This window comes from Phyllobates terribilis, unplaced genomic scaffold (assembly GCF_046119375.1).
Source record: "Phyllobates terribilis strain yellow unplaced genomic scaffold, ASM4611937v1 Scaffold_1__5_contigs__length_1240528914, whole genome shotgun sequence".
In the NCBI taxonomy this organism is placed as follows: Eukaryota; Metazoa; Chordata; class Amphibia; order Anura; family Dendrobatidae; genus Phyllobates; species Phyllobates terribilis.
The window spans coordinates 922,472,518-922,496,290 of NW_027362761.1; the positions used below are offsets into that span (position 1 = coordinate 922,472,518).

At 42.0% G+C, this 23,773-nt stretch overlaps 1 protein-coding gene across 1 annotated transcript in view; it reads left to right on the forward strand.

Moving 5' to 3' along the window:
- Positions 1–23,773, forward strand: part of CUNH4orf33 (chromosome unknown C4orf33 homolog) — a 131,578-nt gene that overhangs the window by 61,833 nt on the left and 45,972 nt on the right. The window contains exon 2 of the mRNA XM_073641666.1: positions 1,433–1,613. Coding sequence (XP_073497767.1) covers positions 1,433–1,613 — 181 coding nt within the window. The remainder of the gene's footprint in view (positions 1–1,432; positions 1,614–23,773) is intronic.

Consider the following 23,773-nt stretch of genomic DNA (forward strand, 5'->3'; position numbering starts at 1 on the left):
AGATTCATCTCACTACTGAGCGTGTACATAAAGTGCAGCACAGATTCATCTCACTGCCTCACTACTGAGCATGTACATAAAGTGCAGCACAGATTCATCTCACTACTGAGCATGTACATAAAGTGCAGCACAGATTCATCTCACTACTGAGCATGTACATAAAGTGCAGCACAGATTCATCTCACTGCCTCACTACTGAGCATGTACATAAAGTGCAGCACAGATTCATCTCACTACTGAGCGTGTACATAAAGTGCAGCACAGATTCATCTCACTACTGAGCATGTACATAAAGTGCAGCACAGATTCATCTCACTGCCTCACTACTGAGCATGTACATAAAGTGCAGCACAGATTCATCTCACTACTGAGCGTGTACATAAAGTGCAGCACAGATTCATCTCACTACTGAGCGTGTACATAAAGTGCAGCACAGATTCATCTCACGGCCTCACTACTGAGCGTGTACATAAAGTGCAGCACAGATTCATCTCACTACTGAGCGTGTACATAAAGTGCAGCACAGATTCATCTCACTGCCTCACTACTGAGCATGTACATAAAGTGCAGCACAGATTCATCTCACTACTGAGCATGTACATAAAGTGCAGCATAGATTCATCTCACGGCCTCACTACTGAGCATTTACATAAAGTGCAGCACAGATTCATCTCACTGCCTCACTACTGAGCATGTACATAAAGTGCAGCACAGATTCATCTCACTACTGAGCATGTACATAAAGTGCAGCACAGATTCATCTCACTACTGAGCATGTACATAAAGTGCAGCACAGATTCATCTCACTGCCTCACTACTGAGCATGTACATAAAGTGCAGCACAGATTCATCTCACTACTGAGCATGTACATAAAGTGCAGCACAGATTCATCTCACTGCCTCACTACTGAGCATGTACATAAAGTGCAGCACAGATTCATCTCACTACTGAGCATGTACATAAAGTGCAGCATAGATTCATCTCACGGCCTCACTACTGAGCGTGTACATAAAGTGCCGCACAGATTCATCAGAACTAAAAGCCGAGATCCTTTGATCAGGAACAGAACAAATATATGACATTTCATAACGTTTCCAAATTCTTATGGAAACATTTAGACCACATACTGCATTGTACTTCTGAACCCAATTTATTATATATTTTAAGAGTTGGAGTTGGTCCATTTTATACCAACTCCACCAAAATGGACACCGACTCCACAGCCCTGATGCCAAGGGCTACCTAATGAGCTGCAATTCCTGCAGCTTTGTAATTCTTCAGAGCAGTTTAGCACTTTACTGTTTCTTTTGCATTTTTCAGCCAGAAACTCCTCTATGAACTTTTTATTCCTGCATTTACTCTATTAGGTTTAAAATTCTGAATGATACTAATAGTTTTCTAAAACATCATATTATGTTTTTCTCGGTGTAGATGGAATTTACAATTGAACATGAATGGAATAGTGCCCGCGTGCCACATGAGCCAGTGAAAGTCCGTCTACAGCCAGCGCCTGAAGGCTTGCAGATGGAGGTTTCTGCCCCATTTTTTAATGACCCTCCTGCCCCTCAAGGCCCAGCAGGAGAACCCTTCAATGCACTCTGGGACTATGAAGGTTTGTATACAGTGTATACTTTTTTTTGTGTATAATGTACATTGTATAAAATGGATGTCATATTTTTATTATGTACCTTGTATTACACATGACTCTTACAGTGGTACAACTATGGCCTGAGCCCGGATAAGGAAAGAAATGAGCGTTAATGTGCCGGGTATAATATTAGCGACCCTTACTTGCAGGGTTAAGGTTAGTGTAAAGACCTCATCTATGCCCAGTATTTGCGCAGCTTGTCTTGCTGATTCCTATATTTAGATTTTATTGATCATGCCATCATCTCAGGGCAGGGATATGCTCTGTCCTTTTTGAGCAATAACATAGGTCAGTAGGTACATACCTGCCATAGTTAATAGTAATGAAGGAAGAGCATGACCAGGATCTAGAAAGATGGACTCTTTTATTCAGTAAAAATCATGTACATTCCTCTGAGTCTTGAAGATTTCACTGATGGAAAATACTGAAAACCTACAGTAGTATTCATTGATTCCCCAAACAAAACCCGCTCCGACAATACCTAATCTATTCCATGAGTAATAGTACTGTGAAGTAAGAACTGTCCTCACATCTGTTTCCATCAACCGTAAAAGTGAGCGGTAACACTTCTAATGTATATGAATTTTTACTAGAGACCTTTTAATTTAGTACTTTACTTAATTGTAGCCATGATTCATGATTGAGAACTGTTCCATACCGTTAAAATAAAAAAAGCTTATACTCGCCTGCCCTGCTGGCGCTGTTCCCACGATGTTGGGTCCTGGGGCTTTGACACGTGACACTGGCACCCAATCAGCGCTGGCGTCACTGTCCCCCGCCTCCTGTTGAAATGAAGAGGAAGAGAGCCCCCGCAGCCCGGACTTCCTCTTCATGATCGATTTGTCCGCAGGCGGAGACGGTGCTGCCAGTGCTGATTGGGCTCCAGGGTCACATGTCACAACACCCGCATGAAAGCCCCGGGAACGGTAGTGCTGAAACCGCTGAAATGGCAACTGCACGGGAGGCGAGTATAAGCTATTTTATTTATTTTATCGGGGCCAAACATTTAGATGAATAAAGGGTTGTCCTAGTAGTGGACAACCCCTTTAAGGCTCGTTCGATTTTCTTGTACGAGTGCTATCCGTGGTTTTCTCTGATCACACTCGCACCCAGGATATTCTATGGGGCGGTGCACATGTCTGATTTTGATCCGAGGGTCAGATCAAAATCGGCAATACTAGTCTCTGATGTCATTCGAGTGTGGTCAGATTTTTTCCCTGACCCAGAGTGTGGTCCGATTTTCACAGACTGTCAGGCGAAGGTGGAGAAACTTCTTTCTTTTTTTTTTCCCACGTACGAGAAAAACTGATGACAATCGGAACACGCTCTGATCAGAATAATCTGTCAGTTTTTCTAGTAAAATACGGACGTCTGAATGAGCCCTAAAAGTTCCTTTTGTTATGTAGAAAATACTTTTTAGATTTGTACTTGTTAAAGATACATTGTGTTGTTGATTTCTGTATTGTCTTGTTTTAAAGACCTCCTTTCTCTCACATGCCTGCTTGTGGAGCCGCAAGTTCAGTGCTCAATGTGTGTTTCCTGTACAGCATATTCTTTCTCCTTCCTTCTCCTCTGTCAATGCCTTAATCAATGTGAAGTTTAATCAAACATGCTAACTATGGTGATTGGTGCACTTTTGGTTTGGACAAGAGGCTCGGTGCTCCGTTCCGCTCACTGATTTTGCATATATCTGACTCCCTCAGCATTGCTGGCTTACTGGAGAAAGCACTGTCTACAGAGAAAGCGCAGGCAAGTCCGTACTGTCAGTCACTGATGAGGGAGGCGAAGGCATGCGAAACCGTGCACTGAGCCTCTTGGCCACACCAAGGGTGTACTGAGAACCCTCATTAGCATATTTGATTAAAGGAAACCTGACAGGTGATACATGCTGCCCAAACTGTAAGCAACATGTATCAGCCACTGGCTGTCCGTTCACAGTCATGTACTGTATGTTGTTCTCTGAAATGCTGCGGCATATTTTTAATAGCTGCACATAGGCAGGGGCTTGTCAGTCACTGTCGGTGGCCTGGGAGAAGCTGCCAGGTATTTGCCTGTACAACTCGTGCACAGCATGGCTTGGTCCCCGGCGGCTATTAACCCCTACAGGACCGGAGCATTTTTGCGTTTTCGTTTTTTGCTCCCCTTCTTCCCAGAGCCATAACTTTTTTTTTATTTTTCGGTCAAAATGGCCATGTGAGGGCTTATTGTTTGCTGGACAAGTTGTACTTTTGAACAACATCACTGGTTTTACCATATTATGTACTGGAAAATGGGAAAAAAATTCCAAGTGCGGTGAAATGGAAAAAAAAAGTGCAATACCACAGTTGTGTTTTTTTTTTTTTAATACACCATGTTCACTGAATGCTAAAACTGACCTGCCTTTATTACTACTCTCCAGGTCATTACAAGTTTGTAGATATGTATAGGTTCTTTTTTTATTTAAGTGGTGAAAAAAAAATCCAAACTTTGTAAAAAAAAAAAAAAAAAAAAGAAAAAAAAAAAAGCGCCATTTTCCGAGACCCGTAGCGTCTCCATTTTTCGGGATCTGGGGCCGGGTGAGGACTTATTTTTTGCACGCCAAGCTGACGTTTTTATTGATATAATTTTGGGGCAGATATGATGTTTTGATCGCCCTGTACTGCATTTTATTGTAATGTTGCAGTGACCAAAAAAAGTAATTCTGGCATTTTAGATTTTTTTTCTCTTTACGCCGTTTACCAATCAGATGAATTCATTTTTTATTTTGATAGATTGGGCGATTCTGAACGCGGCGGTACCAAATGTGTGTGTATATGCTTTTTTTTTTTTTTTTTTACTGTTTTATTTTGAATGGGGTTAAAGGGGGGTGATGTAAACTTTTTATATTTTTAAAAACACATTTTTCATTACACTTTTTACATGCTTCTATAGCCTCCATGAGAGAACGGCGGCAGCAATTGGTACACTAAAGCTGTGATTTTTAGAGGGGCTTTGTTCTGCTTTGCTATAGTCCCTTATCACCATTTGTTTTTTTTTAAGCCATTTTTTCTTTTTATGTCTTGTGGCATTTTACACAAATTTAAAAATTGTCATTGTTATCTTTTTTTGGGACTTTTTAACTGCAAAAAGTCAAACATTTTGCACAGTGGCCCAAAAATTGTGGCAAATTTCACTCCAGAAAGGATCTAGAGTTCATTTGCAACAAATTTTGTGACTTTTCGAAAAGTCACAGTTGATAAATTATGGGAAAACATCAGGAAACCCTAAACTCCATCTCTAATTGAACAAATATAAAATAGACTTCTGAAAGGCTAAAATGGAAAGATGAATCTGGCACAAACAAAAAGGGTGCAAACACTAAAAACTCTACAAAAGACAGCGGGGAGGAGGGATGCAACAATGAATCGGGTCCTGCGTGCTTGGTTTATATTGTCGGGTTGGGCTGACAGATTCCCTTTAATCCATGCAGCAATACAATTTTACCTGGAATGCCTTTTAGGACGGTTTCTGGCCACAAATAAAGAATCCGAATAATTAGTCAATGTCCAGCTGCATACAGGCTTCTGTGCTTGACCATCAAACAATACTTTCCACTACATCCCTGTAACTTTCTTGCCATATCACGGCAGTTGACACAATTTTCCTGATTGACTGCTAGCATTGTATATTTGATAACGCACGGTTTGTGCTCAGTGGGATTAATTAGTGGTTCATTCATTCTTGTGCCAATTGACATCACTAATAATTAAGCCATCTCTGCTTCAGCGGGAGTCTGTTGTGAAGCCCTGACCTTAGCGATCAGTGCTGTTGATTCTCACAGTGGAGAATAACTAACCATCACTGCTGCTGTTCTGCTAAAAGAGGGCAAGCCCGTAGAGACACGACTGGGTTTAAAAGAAAAACTGAAGATAAAGTACAGATAAGTACTACTGAATTTAATTTACATGACTACATTGTTCATAGGCCTACCTGGTAAAGTCACTGATATATGATTTATTGTAATCAAGGGAAGTATTACTGAGCAGTAATTTAGACAAGGTTACAAATCTCAAATGAACAGATTGGTCATGATTGAACTCCAACAATATGACCTAGTTACCATGTAGAGCCACATTACTTTATTTGCAAAAGTTGCAATTCTGCAACCCATATGGGTGTGCTCACCTAGTAGGGTGGATTCTCGAATCCATAGGTCAGGGTGAGCAGCATCGGCCGGCTGATGCAATGTAGTTGGATAGTCTGAACATCATCGCTGGAACAGCCAATCGACACCTGAAGCAGTGTGGGATAGCATATCTGGATTTTCTGAATGGCACATGGAACAGAATCAGAAGAGTGAGTACCTCAGAGCCGCGGATCCATGCAGTTAGGCACCTTGGAGAAGCAAAGTGGACAGTATCTTGGAACAACAGAGCTGAGTCAACAGTTAGGCACAGCAGAGTCGAGACGGCAGACGGGCACTTTGATGTAGTAAAACCAAATGTGCGGACTGCACCTTGGAATAGCAGATCCTAGTTGGAAGACAGGTACATAGTAGTAGCACAGCTCAGTGTGCACCTTTTTGTATAGCAGAGACTAGTTGGCAGGCATTTACCTAGCAGCCTAATGTATAGACAGCACATTGGAACAGTATAGGCGTGTTTGCCCAGCCATAACAGAGCTGCATTAGTCAAGTGATCAGAATTTAGAATATACTGTACATGACAACAGCACTATCTGAATATGTTGAGCCACCCGAGTGGGCTTTAGGAGGCCTAGGAATATGAAGGGTTAATATAGTAACCAAACGTATCATTATAATAAATAAGGGTATTCAAATAACGCTGCATGAACCAGTCATGAGGCAGTATCTGTACAGATACATAATGCTGCTGAGTACATGGAAGGGAGAACAGTTAATAGTTACAGTAGTGAGGTGAGGTGATGGGCCAGTTCAAAGAAATCTGTTTGTAGAGCAGGCTTGATGCTGTGGGTACTGGGAATTAACTCTATCGTCTAGGGTAGTGCATTCCAGAAAAATGGTGCGGCACGAAAGAAGTCCTGGAGAAGGGAGTGGGAGGTACACATTACATTAGAAAGTTTTATGCTTGGTTCATTAGCAAAACAGAGAGGACTGTTAGGATGGTAGTCAGGTGAGGGCGGATATGTGGGGAGGTACAGAACTGTGGAAAGCTTTTGTGTGTAAAAGTGGTAGGTTTATATTGAATTCTGTAGTAGATGGGCAACTGGTGCAAAGACTGGCACAGGGTGGAGGCATCTGTGTAATGGTTGGAGAGAAATATGATCCTGGCTGCTGCATTCATGGTAGTTTGGAGATAGGGGAGTTTAGTAAGAGGGAGACCGATTAGTAAAGGGTTTCAGTAGTCCAGGTGAGGATGAAACAAAGTAACAAGAAGAATTTTTGCGGAGACAAAGGTAAGGAAAGGTCGAATTCCAGAGATGTTTTTGAGGTGCAGGTGACATGAGTGACTGGCTATAGGGAGTGAAGGAAAGATCTGCGTAAAATATAACCCCTAGACAGCGGGCATTCTGACTTGCTGCCCGCCTGCAATAGGTGTATACAGCCAAAAATGTCATATGACAAGGCTCACTGTGAGTCCATCTGCATCATTATAGTCAATGGCCCTGTCTGTGCATGTGCCTGAATACTGTTTTGTGGGGGTTAGGACGGAAGTCACAGAACATAGTGGCAAACTGACAAACACTATGTTAACCCAGCCAAAGTGTTGGTCATTATCCCTCTGTCCTGAGAAGCATGGGCTATCACTTTCTCAGCATTGTATTAAATCTTAGCAGAATGTATAGTTTAGTACAGTATTTATCCTGTTTCTTTATCCACAGTTACATTATCAGTAAACACCAGTGACTTGTTTCCATTGTTAACCATACATGTCCATGACCTACCACTGCCTTCACTGTGGTATGTGTTGGATTGTGAGCACTTCCTTTTTTGTCACATTTTTCTCTTCCCACCATACTAGTATAAGTTGATCTTGATTTTATTTGTCAATTCTTGGTCTAGAACTAGGCATCTCATTTAGATGTCTCATGTAAAGTCTATTAAACATCTGGTCTTGTGCTTTAAGGACCCCATACACATTAGACTAAAGTCAGCCAGACTCACTGATGTTGTGTATTCCGGCCTCTCGACTATTCCTCATACAGATAATGTTGTCATGGAAGAATCTGGCCTGCTCAATTTCAATGGCTGATCCTTTTTTCCCATGGAGATAAGCAGCTATCAGATGAGTCTGGCAGTGGCCATCTCAGAGAATATAGGAGTGCTCTGCTGACCTGAGTTTCCTATATCAAGGAGAAGACCTCTCTTGGTCCAATGATCGTTTGGCTGACCGTTATCTAATGAGTATATGGGGGGTTGCATCCTGAGATGAACTTTCTGGATTGTCACTCATGAAAGTGTCTCTTCATTGTAGACTTTGACAGTAATACTTGTTTTTGAGAGTGTGCTTGATGCTATGAAGGTCTCCTCTGTCAATGAAATGATTCTGGGTTTGTCCACTTTAGCTGTCTTCTGTTCTTTTTTGGGCTTTTTGTATTTGCTGAACTAGTCAGTACATTCCCTGTTTTTAAGTATGAATCTTTTTTTTTTATTTTGGCTACGTCCTTAGTTTCGGCTATCTCTCCGATTAGGATTGTTTCATTTTAATCTTAAAGGGTTATTCCCATCTCATCCCTTAATAAATGAACTGGGAATAAATCCATTCGTGTGCCGACCACCGGCGGCGGGTCAACGGAAGCAAACGAGGACAATCGAGCTACACTGTTTCTGCAACTTCCCTTTCATCATTTGTAATTCCTAGTGTAATATTTAAAAAAAACAAAAAAAACCCTTGAATGAAAGCTGAAAGTCTACATGTCAGTTACACCCTGAAGGCTTTGTTTCATCAATAGTATTCATTTTCTTTTTATATGGGCCTTCATAATGCATCACAGCGTGATAGGCACATTTACGGTACCTTTCCGGTGCTTTGGAAATCTACATGATGACTCCATGGCTTTCCCAGAAACAGATTTTTAAAATAGAATAACTAAAGCACACTTTTTTTGTCCAGGCGCATAAATGTATTCTTGTCGATAATTCAAAGTCTCCTTACCCAACATCCTGTCTGGTTTCAGAAGGAGATATTTTATCTACTTTTCACACGTACTTTTAAATGATATCTTGGCTTGAGATTGTTAATTGATGTTAAATGCCTTTTTAGAGTAGGGTGACCCAAGCAACAAAAAGTGAGTTTCTTTATTCCTCATCTAAATTAAAAGTCTACCTTTCCTTCTTCAGTCTTGTCTCTTACACTGTTAACGGCTTATGTCAGATTTCCCATAGATCGGAACTAGCGGTGAATGCTAGTGTTTTTATAGCCTGTGTGACATTAAATTAACTTGAGATAATTAACTCTTCCCATGTGATAGCAGTTCTAAGGAAAGTGGGACGAGGAGAAGAAAATTACTCGTTGATAAGTCTGCTCTTTCAAATGATAATGATGTAAAATCTGGAAATAGTTTGTCACGATGTGTGATAATCCATGGCTTATTCTATTGTACTGCTTAAAATGTTGTCACTTGGCTGAGATCTTCTTGTACATTGCATATGCCAAGAGATATAGCTTCATTATTATGCAGATCTGTTCTACTGCTATCCTCCCTGAGCGTGGTGGCATTGGCTTGTGCAAGACTTCCTGGTACATCTCCATCTGCAGTCCAAGAAGTCACCACAGATCTTAAGGACTGTGGAAGTAGGACTTTTAAAGTGTGTTGGACATAGACTATTCTATTCTTAGCGGTTTAATGTGATAAATGCATCATTCCTGAGTACCAATATTAATGATAGCCATTAGGCCAACACATGTTTCATGTACAGGTGCATTTCACTAAATTTGAATATCATCAAAAAGTTAATTTATTTCAGTTCTTCAGTACAAAAAGTGAAACTCCTATATTATGTAGAGTCATTACAAACAGAGTGATCTATTTCAAGTCTTTATTTCTGTTAATGTTGATGATTATGGCTTACATCCAATGAAAACACAAAAGTCATTATCTCAGTAAATTAGAATACTTTATAACACCAGCTTGAAAAATGTTTTTAAAATCCGAAATGTATGTTCAGTAAATGCACTCAATACTTGGTCGGGGCTCCTTTTGCATCAATTACTGCATCAATGTGGCGTGGCATGGAGGCGAGCAGCCTGTGGCACTGCTGAGGTGTTATGGAAGCCCAGGTTGGTTTGATGGCAGCCTTCAGCTCGTCTGCATTGTTGGGTCTGGTGTCTCTCATCTTCCTCTTGACAATACCCCATAGATTCTCTATGGGTTTAAGTTTGCTGGCCAATCAAGCACAGTGATACTGTTGTTTTTAAACCAGGTGTTGGTACTTTTGGCAGTGTGGACAGGGGCCAAGTCCTGCTGGAGAATGAAATTTCCATCTCCAAAAAGCTTGCCGGGAGAGGGAAGCATGAAGTGCTCTAAAATTTCCTGGTAGACGGGTGAACTGACTTTGGTCTTGATAAAACACAGTGGACCTACACCATCCGATGACATGGCTCCCATCACTGATTGTGGAAACTTCACACTAGACCTCAAGCAGCTTGGATTGTGGCCTCTCCACTCTTCCTCCAGACTCTGGGACCTTGATTTCCAAATGAAAATTGGACCTCTGCGACCTTGTGGAGTGTGTCAATGACTGCCTTCTGGACATCTGTCAAGTCAGCAGTCTTCCCCATGATTGTGGAGCCTACTGAAACAGACTAAGGGACCTTTTTAAACGCTTAGGAAGCCTTTGCAGGTGTTTTTTGTTAATTATTTTAATTTACTGAGATAATGACTTTTGCTTTTTCATTGGCTGTAAGCCATAATCATCAACATTAACAGAAATAAGCACTTGAAATAGATCACTCTGTAATGACTCTATATAATATGAGTTTTACTTTTCGTATTGAAGAACTGAAATAAATTAACTTTTTGATGATAATCAAATTTAGTGAGATGCACCTGTATGTTAGCTTCCTCAAAGGGCTTTAACGCCTGACAGCCATCCCTGAGTAAGTTTCACATATATGGCTTCCTCAGGTGGCATCGAAGCTCTGAGGATTCTATATATATTAATAATGTGTTGGAGCTGGTGGCAGACCATTTTTAATACTGGTAGTCGGGCATGATGCATTTAGAATTTATATTATATGCAATACAACAGTATTAGAAGTCTAACAATTGTAATCCATATGATTGATAGTATGTGCATTGTTGTGGATGGCCTTGCAGATGTATGTTTCCTGTTTAAACTCTGATGTCTCTTTTATTCTAGTGCTTTTATCTTGAATTATCTGCATTTATAATCTGTAATGCTAGTTTAAAGGGAACCTGTCACGTCCTAGTAGCTATGTAAACTGCCCCCATAGTGTTGTTAGTGATGCAATGTGCATCACTAACAAGCTGTTTTTATGAAAATCGGTGGTATTATAATGTACCATTTTATATACTTTATCTTACTTGCTCTTATTCAGTCATAGGGGAGTGATTCTCAGATTCAGTCATGAGCGGTCGCCGTGTTCAGTCAGTGCTAGCACCGCCCATGACATTTGAATACAGCTCCCTACAAGCGCAATGTTTGAGGGGTGCATGCGCATTTGCACACGTTGAGCCGCTGGTCCGGCACGTGCGCACTGAGGCTGTGTGATTACCACCTTCAGTGTGCACGCGCTGTAACCTGTGGCTCTCGGCGCGTGCGCAGTCAATGTATCTTGTGGTCACCGCATGCGCAGTACCACTGCAGCGGTGACCGCAATATATATGACTGCGCACGCGGCGAGAGCCACAGGTTACAGCGCATGCACACTGAAGGTGGTAATCACACAGCCTCAGTGCGCACGTGCCGGACCAGCGGCTCAACGTGTGCAAATGCGCATGCACCCCTCAAACATCGCGCTTGCTGAGAGCGGTATTCAAATGTCATGGGCAGTGCCAGCACTGACTGAATGAGAGGATCACACCCCTATGACTGAATACGAGCAGGTAGGACAAAGTGTATAAAACGTTATAACATCATTATACTACCACCGATTTTCATAAAAACAGCTTGTTAGTGATGCACATTGCATCACTAGCAAGAATATGGGGGCAGTTTACATAGCTACTAGGATGTGACAGGTTCCCTTTAAATATTTTGAGAATTAAATATGCACAGTGCCTTGAAAATGTATTCATACCCCTTGAACTCTTCCACATTTTTCACGTTACGTTTACATTTGTGAGTGTATTTTATTGGGCTTTTATGTGATTTACCAACACAAAGTAGCAAGTATTTGTGAAGTGTAAAGGAGATGATGCAGGGCTTTCTAATTATTTTAAAATATAAATCTGAAAATTGTGACTTGCATTGTCCACAAAATTATAATCCTGAGTCATCAATTGCCTCTAGAAGTAAAATAATTAGTAAATTGAGTCCACCTGTACGTAATTTATTCTGAGTATAACCACAGCTGTTCCTTGTTTAAGAACATTAGGGATCAAACTGCGTGATGAAAACCAAGGAACTCACCAAACATGTCAGGGATAAAGTTGTGGAGAAAAGTAAAGCAGGGTTAGGTTATTTAAAAAAAAAATCGCTCTGAACATCTCAGAGCACTGTTCAATCCTGTGGAGACACTGTGTCTCCCATGGGCATAATACTACTCAGACAACATAGTGAGGGTAAAACAGTGTGGCAATAATTTATTGATCCACCAAACAGACAATAACATATAGAACAATCCCAGCATGTACACAAGATGGTGCAAAATGACAGAGTCTCACCCTTCCGCTTGTTCGCCGATATTAAAGCGGCTGTGACTTCGGGGCTTCCAGGGTTGACTACCCCCACCAGTGACACCCCGCTTTTGGCGGGCACCCACAGAAAGGAGGTAACGACAAGCTTAGGAAGCTGACTGTCCATTGAGGTACGTGATCAGGTGTCTGGAGGGTCCCAACCTGGCTTCTCCAAACATATCCATGGGTTCCAGGTGACCAGAAGGTCCCAACCTGGCTACCCCAAACATCTTCATGGGACCAGGTGATCGGAGGATCCCAACCTGGTTTCCCCAAACGTATCCCTGGGGTCAGGTGACCAGAGGGTCAAAATCCTAGCTTCCCCAAATGTATCCATGAGTTCAGTGATATTCAATGTAGCAGATTTGTGTGTGTTCCAGCTGGGGACTTGGTTTCTTAAACTGACATCCTGCACAGTCAAATCTATGTCCCTCTTGATGGAACCATGTGTCCTGGTTGCTGTTCGATTCACAGCGGCATCACAAGGGTTAAATGCCCGCGATCGGTGCTAGCATCGATTGTGGGCTTTGCCGCTGGGTGTCAGCTCTCACATAGAGCTGACACCCGCATTTGATCGCAGCGGCGCTCAGCATGAGCCTGTGCGATCTCAGAGCCGTATATATACCATATTTTTCGGACCATAAGACGCACTTTTCTTCCCCCAAACATGGGAGGAAAATGGGGGGTGAATCTTATTTTCCGAATGTTACCTGCGGTGGTGGTGAAGCGGGATCGCAGGGCCCTCCCTCCTTCAGGAACGAGGTGGTGGTAGGAGCAGAGGTATGGCAGAGCAGCTGGGGCCGGGACCTGTGCCTGGACGGTACTGGGGCTAGAGCCGGTGTCGGGCTGTGAGCGGCGGCGAAGCAGAGCGGCCTGCGCAGGCTTCCGGTGTGCGCGGCCATCTTCCTAGAGCTGTGATCTACAGGAAAATGGCTGCCTGAGCAGACACATGTGCAGACGGAGTGCTCCGGCGGCCATTTTCCTGTAGATCACAGCTCTAGGAAGATGGCCGCGCACACCGGAAACCTGCGCAGGCCGCACTGCTTCGCCGCCCGACGCCGCTCACAGCCCGGTACAGGAACCGGCCTCAGCCCCAGCCACAGGTCCCGGCTCCAGCCTCAGGCCTCGGCATCTGCCACAGGAACCGACCAGGCTAAGGGCCCCAGCCAGGCACAGACCCTGGCCCGGCACAGGATCCACAGCATCTCACCTCTTCTGCTGCAGCCGCCGGCTTCCTGAGGGACCCTGCCTCCTGTGACCCTTGCTCCACCGCCCCCCAGGTAAGATACCTATATACCGTACCTATTCAGACCCCCATCTTATAAAAAATATTTTTTTTCTATTTTCCACCCAAAAATTTGGGGTGCATCTTATGGTCCGTTGCATCTTATAGTCCAAAAAATACAGCACAGCTCCCACAGCATCGTGTATGTGTAGATATATGGTGCATGTCGGGAAGGTGTTAATATTGACATTTTAAGTTATTTTATGTTTTTTTTCCTAAAGGCTATGGACAACTGTTCAGTATTTTATTATTCATTCGCTTCCTTAAAATTAGCAACTTTATAAATAGACTCCACTAAAAATTCCTTACCATTAACTGTTGTAGAGACTGAGCAATTCTTTAACATAGCCGATTGTCCTGCTATATCTGAAATACAACCAATGGCATTCTGCTCCTATCTGGGTAAGGTCTCTCTGTTCTCCACTGCTTTTTTTCATTGTTAGAGATAGTTGCTGGGAGAGGGACGTGGGTGTACATGGCAGAGATTGTGTGGCTGTATGGGGAGGAGTAAGCACTGAAGAGAAGAGCGATCAAACAGGCTCTACTATATCAGAATATACAGTGGCATGTAAAAGTTTGGGCACCCCTGGTCAAAATTACTGTTATTGTGAACAGTTAAGCAAGTGAAAAATTAAATGATCTCTAAAAGGCCTACAGTTAAAGATGATACATTTCCTTAGTAATTTAGGCAAATAAAAAAATAAGTATTTAAATTTTTTTTTTTTCATCTTTTACATTTTTAAAAATTACAAAAAGGAAAATGGCCAATGCAAAAGTTTTGGGCGCTCTTGGACATTTGTGTGCCACCTTAGCCTGTAAGGGTTTTGGCTTGTTCACGTTAGGAAAGGCCAGGAGATGTGCCAAAAAACTGCAGCCATATGTTCTTCTAAGCAGCTGCCTAACACTCTGAAAATGAAAATGGTGGAGGTCCACAAAGCAGGAGAAGGCTATAAGAAGATAGCAAAGCGTTTTCAAGTTACCCTTTCCTCATTTCAAAATGTAATTAAGAAATGACAGTTACCAGGAACAGTGGAAGTCAAGATAAGGTCTGGAAGACCAATCGAAATTTCAGTGAGATCTGCTCGTTGGATTGCTAGAGAGGCAAATCAGAACCCCCGCTTGACTGCAAAAGACCTTCAGAAAGATTTAGCAAACTCTGCAGTTGTGGTACATTGTTCTACTTTTCAGAGACACCTGCACAAATATTGACTGCATGGAGGAGTCATCAGAAAAAAACTCTCCTGTGTCCTCACCATAAAATTCAGCCTTATTAGTATGCTAAGGAACATCTAAACAAGCCTGATGCATTTTGAAAATAAGACCAATGAGGTTAAAATAGAACTCTGGCCACAATGATCTAAGGTATGTGTGGAGAAAAAAGGGCACAGAATTTCAGCAAAGAACATCTCGCCAACCATTAAGCATGGGGTGGATCAATCATGCTTTGGGGTTGTGTTGCAGCCAATGGCACCGGGAACATTTCAAGGGCAGACGGAAGAATAGATTCAATGAAATTTCAACAAATTCTTGATGCAAACATAAACCATCTGTAAAAAAGTTGAAGTTGAAAAGAGGATGGCTTCTACAAATGGATAATGATCCTTAACACACGTCAAAATCTACAATAGACTACCTAAAAAGGCGCAAGCTGAAGGTTTAAGAATGGCCCTCACAGTCCCCTGATCTGGACATCATTGAAAATCTGTGGTTAGACCTCAAAATAGCACTGTATGCAAGACGACCCAGGAATCTCACAGAACTGAATTTCCCATGGAAGAATGGATGAAATCCTCTCAAAGACTCTTGTCCGGCTGCAAAAAGCGTTTACAAGCTGTGATACTTGCAAAAGGGGGTGCTACTAGGTGCTAACCATGCAGGGTTCCCAAAATTTTGCATCGCCCCATTCCTTTTTGTAATTTTTAAAATGTAAAAGATGAAAACATATATTTCATGTTTTATTTTACTTTTTTTTGCCTAAAATACAAAGGAAATGTCATCTTTAACTTTTAGAGCCTTTAACGTCTAGGCCTTTTAGAGATCATTTTATCTTCAACTTGCTTAATTGTTCACAATAACCGTAATTTTGACCAAGGGTGCCCAAACTTTTGCATGCCACTGTAGGTTCAGTATAAGACCATACACGTGGCACATGAGAAAAGTCTAAAACAAATGGCAATACTGTAAGAATAATTTCAGATGTCCAGCTGACCCACAGGGACCATGATTGGGATCTCCAGCAGTAGGACAGTAAGTCAAAAGGAACGTAGGAAATCATAATTAATACTCCAAAAGAATGAATTAGATGATAACGCATTAAAACTTTTAAGCACTGCCAGATGCTTATTACAGAGCATATGTCATCAAAATGTTTTTTTTGTATGTTTTTGCACAAATTGTTTTTTTAATGACAATTTATTTTGCACTATTAAAAGGGCTATTTCCTTTAAAAGGCTTACATTGTAATTCCAGTTAATTTCATCTGTTTGCTAATCAGAATGATGCTTCATGAATATTCAAAATCCATCCCATCACTCCCCCCCAGCATGATATAATTAGAATATATTATCCTAACTATACAGACTAGCAAAAGAGCAAAACTCTTCACAGACAAAATCGTGTAGTAATTATATATGTGCAACATAATAAGTTTCCCGTGTGAGGTTGGTGTCTTGTGTGTCTAGATGCCATTATCGCATATAGAAACTATTTATTCCATTGGATGTTAAAGGGAACCTGTCCGGTCCGATAATGTTATTAACCTGCAGACACAGGGTTAATTTGCAGGGTCAAAGCATTCTGAAGGTGCTCAGCTGCAGTACTTAAAGTGTAGCACCAATGAGAAAATACATTTTTCGTTTTCACAGCCCAATGTTATGCAATTCTGGTAATGATCTGTGGGCTTAAAATTATCACTACACACCTATAGGAATTCTTCATGAGGTGTAGTTTCCAAAATGGGGGTTTCTGCTGTCTTGGGATCTCAGGGGCTCTGCCAGTGTGACATATCGTCCTTTTATCTACTGTATTCTAGCAAAAATTGCAAACGTAAGAAGTTTTCTTACCCCCTCCCGAGCCCTACTGTTTGCCCAAACAGTTTCTGACCATATGTTGGGTATCCCTATACTCGGAATAAATTGCATAACAATTGGAGTCTATTTTCTCTTGTTACCCTTGTGAAAATTAAAAATTTGGGCCTTCAGCATCATTTCCATTGAAAAAACGTAATATTTAATTTTCTTGGTGTATCGCCATACTCAGGAGAAATTGCACAACAAATTGAGTGGTCCGTTTCCTCCTGCTATTCTTTGAATTTGAAGCTAAAGCAGTTTTGTGGAAAAAAACTTACTTTTTAATTTTCACGGTCCAATGTTTTAAAATTCTGTGAAGCACCTGTGGGTGCAAGATGCCCATCACGCCCTTAGATAAACTCCTTGAGGTGTTTAGTTTCCAAACGGGGTCACTTGTGGGTGTTTCTGCTGTCACTTGCTACGGGCTCTGCAAATTCAACATGGTGTCCGCAATCTCTTCCAGCCAAATTTAGCTCCAAATAACAGTGCCTCTTCTCTTTCTAGCCCTGCCTTGTGCCCAGAAAGCAGTTTTTAACCACATATGGGATATTGAAACATTTGGGAGAAATTGCATAATACATTGTAGCATCCATTTTCTCCTTTTATGAAAATGAAAAATATGCAGGTAAAGCAATATTTTAGTGGAATAAATCGATTTTTTAAGTTTTCCTACTCTAGTTTTGCCTTAATTCCTGTGTGGCACCTGAAGAAGGCCTAACAACAAGTTGTTTTTTTTCCCAGTAGTTTAGAATAATTTTAGGGGTACAGTTTTAAAAATGGTATCACTTCTGGGGTATTTCCGCTACATAGGCCCATCAAAGTCCCTTCAAAACTGAATAAGTCCGTAGAAAATAATTAGATCTGTAAATATCCTTGAAAAAAATTGCTGCTAAATTTTAACCCTTCTAACAACATAAAAGGGACGTTTGAAAAATGTTGCTGACACAAAGATGTAGGAGATGTTATTTATTGACTATATTGTGCGGCCTAACTATCTGATTTAAGTATATGAACATTGAAAGTTTGAAAATCGCTAATTTTTAGAAATTTTTATCAAATGTCAGATACTTTCACAAAAATATTTTAAAACCTTAACGACCTAAGTTTCCCACTAATATAAAGTACAATGTGTCACGAGAAAACAATCTCAGAATCCTCGGAATATATAGAAGCATTCCAGTAACACTTGTCACATTCGAAAAATGTGGCTTGGTCATTGACGTACAAAGTGGCTCGGTTCATAAGGAGTTACATTTTAAAACATTAACCTTTTTTTAGACACAAAAAAAATTGCGCCACAATGTATCACAGTAAGGTTGAATGTGTTGAAATGGAAACTAATCTCTAACACTGTGCAAATTGATTTCTATGTTTTTTCTGCTAATTATATCGAAAACTGGTTGTGAAAAGTTATGCAAAACATAATCACATGATGGGAAATGTGTTGTTTCTAAGTTAATAGCAAAAAGAACTTCGGCACTCCATACATGAAAATATAAGAAATATTGTATCTAGACTAATGTCATTTTGAAAAATGAAGGTTTTTTGTGCATAATTTGGCCAATTTATGTGTGCCCATCAACCATGACAAGGTCACCTTCGTATGATGGGAAACTACGCTATGCTACCACTGGATATGCCACTCTTGGGCTGTAAACCTGTATGGACAATATGTCTCTGCTTGGGCTTTTAACCTACAATGTATGGGCTGGTAGAGCTAGTTAAAACCACCTGTGACTGAATGGGAGGGACACATGGTCAGAAAAAAGGCTGTCAAACTTCTAATAGTGTGAACACGTACCTGCTGCAATGCTCCAGGAGCGGGATCCCAAAAATGATTAATAGAAAAAAGAGAGGGGTCGCTCACTGGTCTATTCGGGTGCTCTGAAGAAAAGAGTAATCTCAATAGCAAAAAGAACTTCGGCACTCCATACATGAAAATATAAGAAATATTGTATCTAGACTAATGTCATTTTGAAAAATGAAGGTTTTTTGCGCATAATTTGGCCAATTTATGTGTGCCCATCAACCACGACAAGGTCACCTTCGTATGATGGGAAACTACGCTATGCTACCACTGGATATGCCACTCATACAGGTTTACAGCCCAAGAGTGGCATATCCAGTGGTAGCATAGCGTAGTTTCCCATCATACGAAGGTGACCTTGTCGTGGTTGATGGGCACACATAAATTGGCCAAATTATGCGCAAAAAACCTTCATTTTTCAAAATGACATTAGTCTAGATACAATATTTCTTATATTTTCATGTATGGAGTGCCGAAGTTCTTTTTGCTATTGAGATTACTCTTTTCTTCAGAGCACCCGAATAGACCAGTGAGCGACCCCTCTCTTTTTTCTATTAATCATTTTTGGGATCCCGCTCCTGGAGCATTGCAGCAGGTACGTGTTCACACTATTAGAAGTTTGACAGCCTTTTTTCTGACCATGTGTCCCTCCCATTCAGTCACAGGTGGTTTTAACTAGCTCTACCAGCCCATACATTGTAGGTTAAAAGCCCAAGCAGAGACATATTGTCCATACAGGTTTACAGCCCAAGAGTGGCATATCCAGTGGTAGCATAGCGTAGTTTCCCATCATACGAAGGTGACCTTGTCGTGGTTGATGGGCACACATAAATTGGCCAAATTATGCGCAAAAAACCTTCATTTTTCAAAATGACATTAGTCTAGATACAATATTTCTTATATTTTCATGTATGGAGTGCCGAAGTTCTTTTTGCTATTGAGATTACTCTTTTCTTCAGAGCACCCGAATAGACCAGTGAGCGACCCCTCTCTTTTTTCTTGTTTCTAAGTTAGACTGGAAGAGGATTATGAAAACTACCTTGCATTCACTTCTTTTTTGGGAGACGGGATAAACAAAAACATCAGTTCTTGCATTGTTTTCAATTTTCTTCCCAATTTTTTTAATAAGTTTGTTATGGACCTGGTGATGCCAGTTTTCTATAGGTCTGTTTTATTTTTCATATAATAAAGCATTTTAATTACCAAAATAATGATTTGTGTGTTTTTAGGTGGATTCTTTCCACTTAAAATCTTTTTTTGCAATATTTATTAGTCAAATCTTAAAGGGGTTGTCCAAGTTTTTCACAAGTCTGCAGTCACTCTATTCGCTTTGAGGATTCTCTTGTGCAGGCAGTGAGACTGAGCGATCATGTGATCACAAGTGTGTGATATGCATTCTTCCGGCCACATTCCGACTAGATGTGCGCGGTCTCGTTTAATACAAGTGAATTGAGCGAGGCCACGAACGTCTAGTCGGAATGTGGCCAGGAGTATGCATATTGCATACTTGAAGACACATGACCGCTCAGTTTCACAGACTGCACTGGAGAATACTTGTGTAGTAGTGGTGAAGGAAGTAGTTTCCATCTGGCACTAAAAAGGGGTTAAAAGCATGTTCCCACAAGTTAGATCTCTGGGCTGCAGTTTGGACCAGGAAGGGGTTAACTGTAACAGCCAGCCCAGTAGAGGGAGGGGGAACCCAGTGTTAATGTTGAGTACAGGAAGTGAATTGTTCAGTAGTGTATAGTACCTCAGAAAATTGACAGGCTCTATTTCTGGGTGCTAGGGTAGACGTGGGCCTAGTATCGCAGACCGTGGATCATCAAACAGGAGAATCCCTTCTCAAGAGTCCCCTTAGCCCTCCTGGAAACCTCAAGAGAGTTGTCGGGGACCTAGGGGCGCATTCTGTCTGCAGGCTTGCTGAAGAAGTTAATTCTCTCCACATACTAGTCTTGAGTCCTAAGATCCGGATATACGGTCACTGGTGAGGAAGATTCTCTAGGGCTTGAGAACAGAGCAACAGAGATGCTCCACCTAAATTGGGAACCAGGGCTGACGTTGTATCAAGTACCTGTGGGGAAGATGACAACCCGTTGGGCCTTATTCTTTATACCTGCCTCTAAATATTGTAAATACTGCCAGTTATCAAGTAAAGTTCCAGTTATCATTATGAACTTTGTGTCCTCTGAATTCATTGCTGCCCTGGTTCCAGAAGAGAAAAACGGCTGGTCAGAAGTAAGTGAAATACACCGCAGCACATCAGAGGGAAGACACACTTTGTAGGGTGCCAGAGTGAGTATGGGCTACAGCTCGCCCACGACTACCTTGCTGAGGCACCTTCTACTTGCATTGCGCCCTGCGTGATGTGAGGATTCACGAGTAAGCCGTCACAAAGCCGTTGCATTCACTGCATAGGCAATAACTGTATGGGAGACCCACTTCCTAATAATGGGAAAACAATTTTCATGAGACCCTCCTCTATGTCTCTTCAAAAGGTTATTGGGGTGCGGTCAAATTTTTGGCAGCCCTTGCAGTCACTGCATATGCAATAACAGTATGGGAGACCGACTCTTTAATAATGGGAACAACAAAGTATAGCCGACAGATGGCCCTCTAACAATAGCGAGGGCCGACTGCTTGCTTATTAAGAATAGTAAGGGCCGTCTGATGGCCCTATAAAAATAGTGTTTGTGACTTTCAGAGTCCCTCCTTCATAAATAAAACAGGATGTGTCTGATGATGTGTCACACACCACATGGCCAGATAAGGTGGTAAAATGTTAAAATGACATTTACCAGTGAATGTATTTTCCACCGTTGAAAGCAATGCAAAAACGCTACGTGTGAACATAGCCCAAGGTGTGGAGGAGAAGTTTTGTTTTTGTATATTTATTTTGCCTTATATACAAGGCATTACCCTGCAAAGGATGTTCCTAAACATATTTCCCATGAAAATCCATTTTGGTTTCGTTTTTGTATATTTCATTGTGAGTCCGTAAAAGTGGCGTAATACCTCTGACAATGTTGTTGAGAGCGGTGACTTGGGAGTCGGAAATGCTTCCAGGGGTCTTCCCCATGCTGATTCCATGTCATTTGAGCACTGCTCCCATCGATTTGGGCAATTTTTTGTCAATCTGCAGACCGCCGGGGGGGAGCCGCCTGAAAAATGCTCGAGTTTCCCATAGACTTACATTGGGCTCGTTACTCGGACCGAGTACTCAAGCATTCCAATTTGCTTGACTCGAACAACGAGTACCCGAGCATTTTAGTGCTCGCTCATCAATACTTGGAATGCTTCAGATGGCCCCCCAGGTCTCCTGATCTGACAGTGTGACTTCTTGTTTTGGGGGTATGTCAAAGACTTTGCTTACGTGCCGCCTTTGGCCACAACACTGGATGAGCTCTGGGATCGCATTACTTCCGCTCTAATGACCATCGACGGGGACATGCTGCGGCGTGTTTGGATCGAACTGGATAATCGCATAGATGTGTGTCGTCTGACAAAAGGAGGACACATAGAACTTTTGTAAACATTATGTGCTAAGCTTGGAGAGTTTGTTCGTTATCATGGGCCACTACTCTGCATGTAATACATTTTGAAATATACCTTTTTGAAACCCGATGAATCTTTTATAATCACCCTGTATATATACACTGCTCAAAAAAATAAAGGGAACACTCACATAACACATCCTAGATCTGAATGAATGAAATATTCTCATTGAATACTTTGTTCTGTACAAACTTGAATGTGCTGACAACAAAATCACACAAAAATCATCAATGGAAATCAAATTTATTAACCAATGGAGGCCTGGATTTGGAGTCACCCCCAAAATTAAAGTGGAAAAACACACTACAGGCTGATCCAACTTTGATGTAATGTCCTTAAAACAAGTCAAAATGAGGCTCAGTATTGTGTGTGGCCTCCACGTGCCTGCATGACCTCCCTACAATGCCTGGGCATGCTCCTGATGAGGTTGCGGATGGTCTCCTGTGGGATCTCCTCCCAGACCTGGACTAAAGCATCCGCCAACTCCTGGACAGTCTGTGGTGCAACGTGACGTTGGTGGATGGAGCGAGACATGATGTTCCAGATGTGCTCAACCGGATTCAGTTCTGGGGAACAGGCGGGCCAGTCCATAGCTTCAATGCCTTCATCTTGCAGGAACAGCTGACACACTCCAGCCACATGAGGTATGTCATTGTCCTGCATTAGGAGGAACCCAGGGCCAACCGCACCAGCATATGGTCTCACAATGGGTCTGAGGATCTCATCTCGGTACCTAATGGCAGTCAGGCTACCTCTGGCGAGCACATTGAGGGCTGTGCGGCCCTCCAAAGAAATGCCACCCCATACCATTACTGACCCACTTCCAAACCGGTCATGCTGAAGGATGTTGCAGGCAGCAGATCGCTCTCCACGTCGTCTCCAGACTCTGTCACGTCTGTCACATGTGCTCAGTGTGAACCTGCTTTCATCTGTGAAGAGCATAGTGCGCCAGTGGCGACTTTGCCAATGCTGGTGTTCTGTGGCAAATGCCAAGCGTCCTGCACGGTGTTGGGCTGTGAGCACAACCCCCATCTGTTGATGTCGGGCCCTCATACCACCCTCATGGAGTCGGTTTTTAAACGTTTGTGCAGACACATGCACATTTGTGGCCTGTTGGAGGTCATTTTGCAGGGCTCTGGCAGTGCTCCTCCTGTTCCTCCTTGCACAAAGGCGGGAGTAGCTGTCCTGCTGCTGGGTTGTTGCCCTCCTACGGCCCCCTCCACGTCTCCTGGTTTACTGGCCTGTCTCCTGGTAGCGCCTCCAGCCTCTGGACACTACGCTGACAGACACTGCAAACCTTCTTGCCACAGCTCGCATTGATGTGCCATCCTGGATGAGCTGCACTACCTGAGCAACTTCTGTGGGTTGTAGAGTGCGTCTCATGCTACCACGAGTGTGAAAGCACAACCAATATTCAAAAGTGACCAAAACATCAGCCAGAAAGCATTGGTACTGAGATGTGGTCTGTGGTCCCCACCTGCAGAACCACTCCTTTATTGAGTGTCTTGATAATTGCCAATAATTTCCATCTATTGTCTATTCCATTTGCACAACAGCATGTGAAATTGATTGTCAATCAGTGTTGCTTCCTAAGTGGACAGTTTGATTTCAC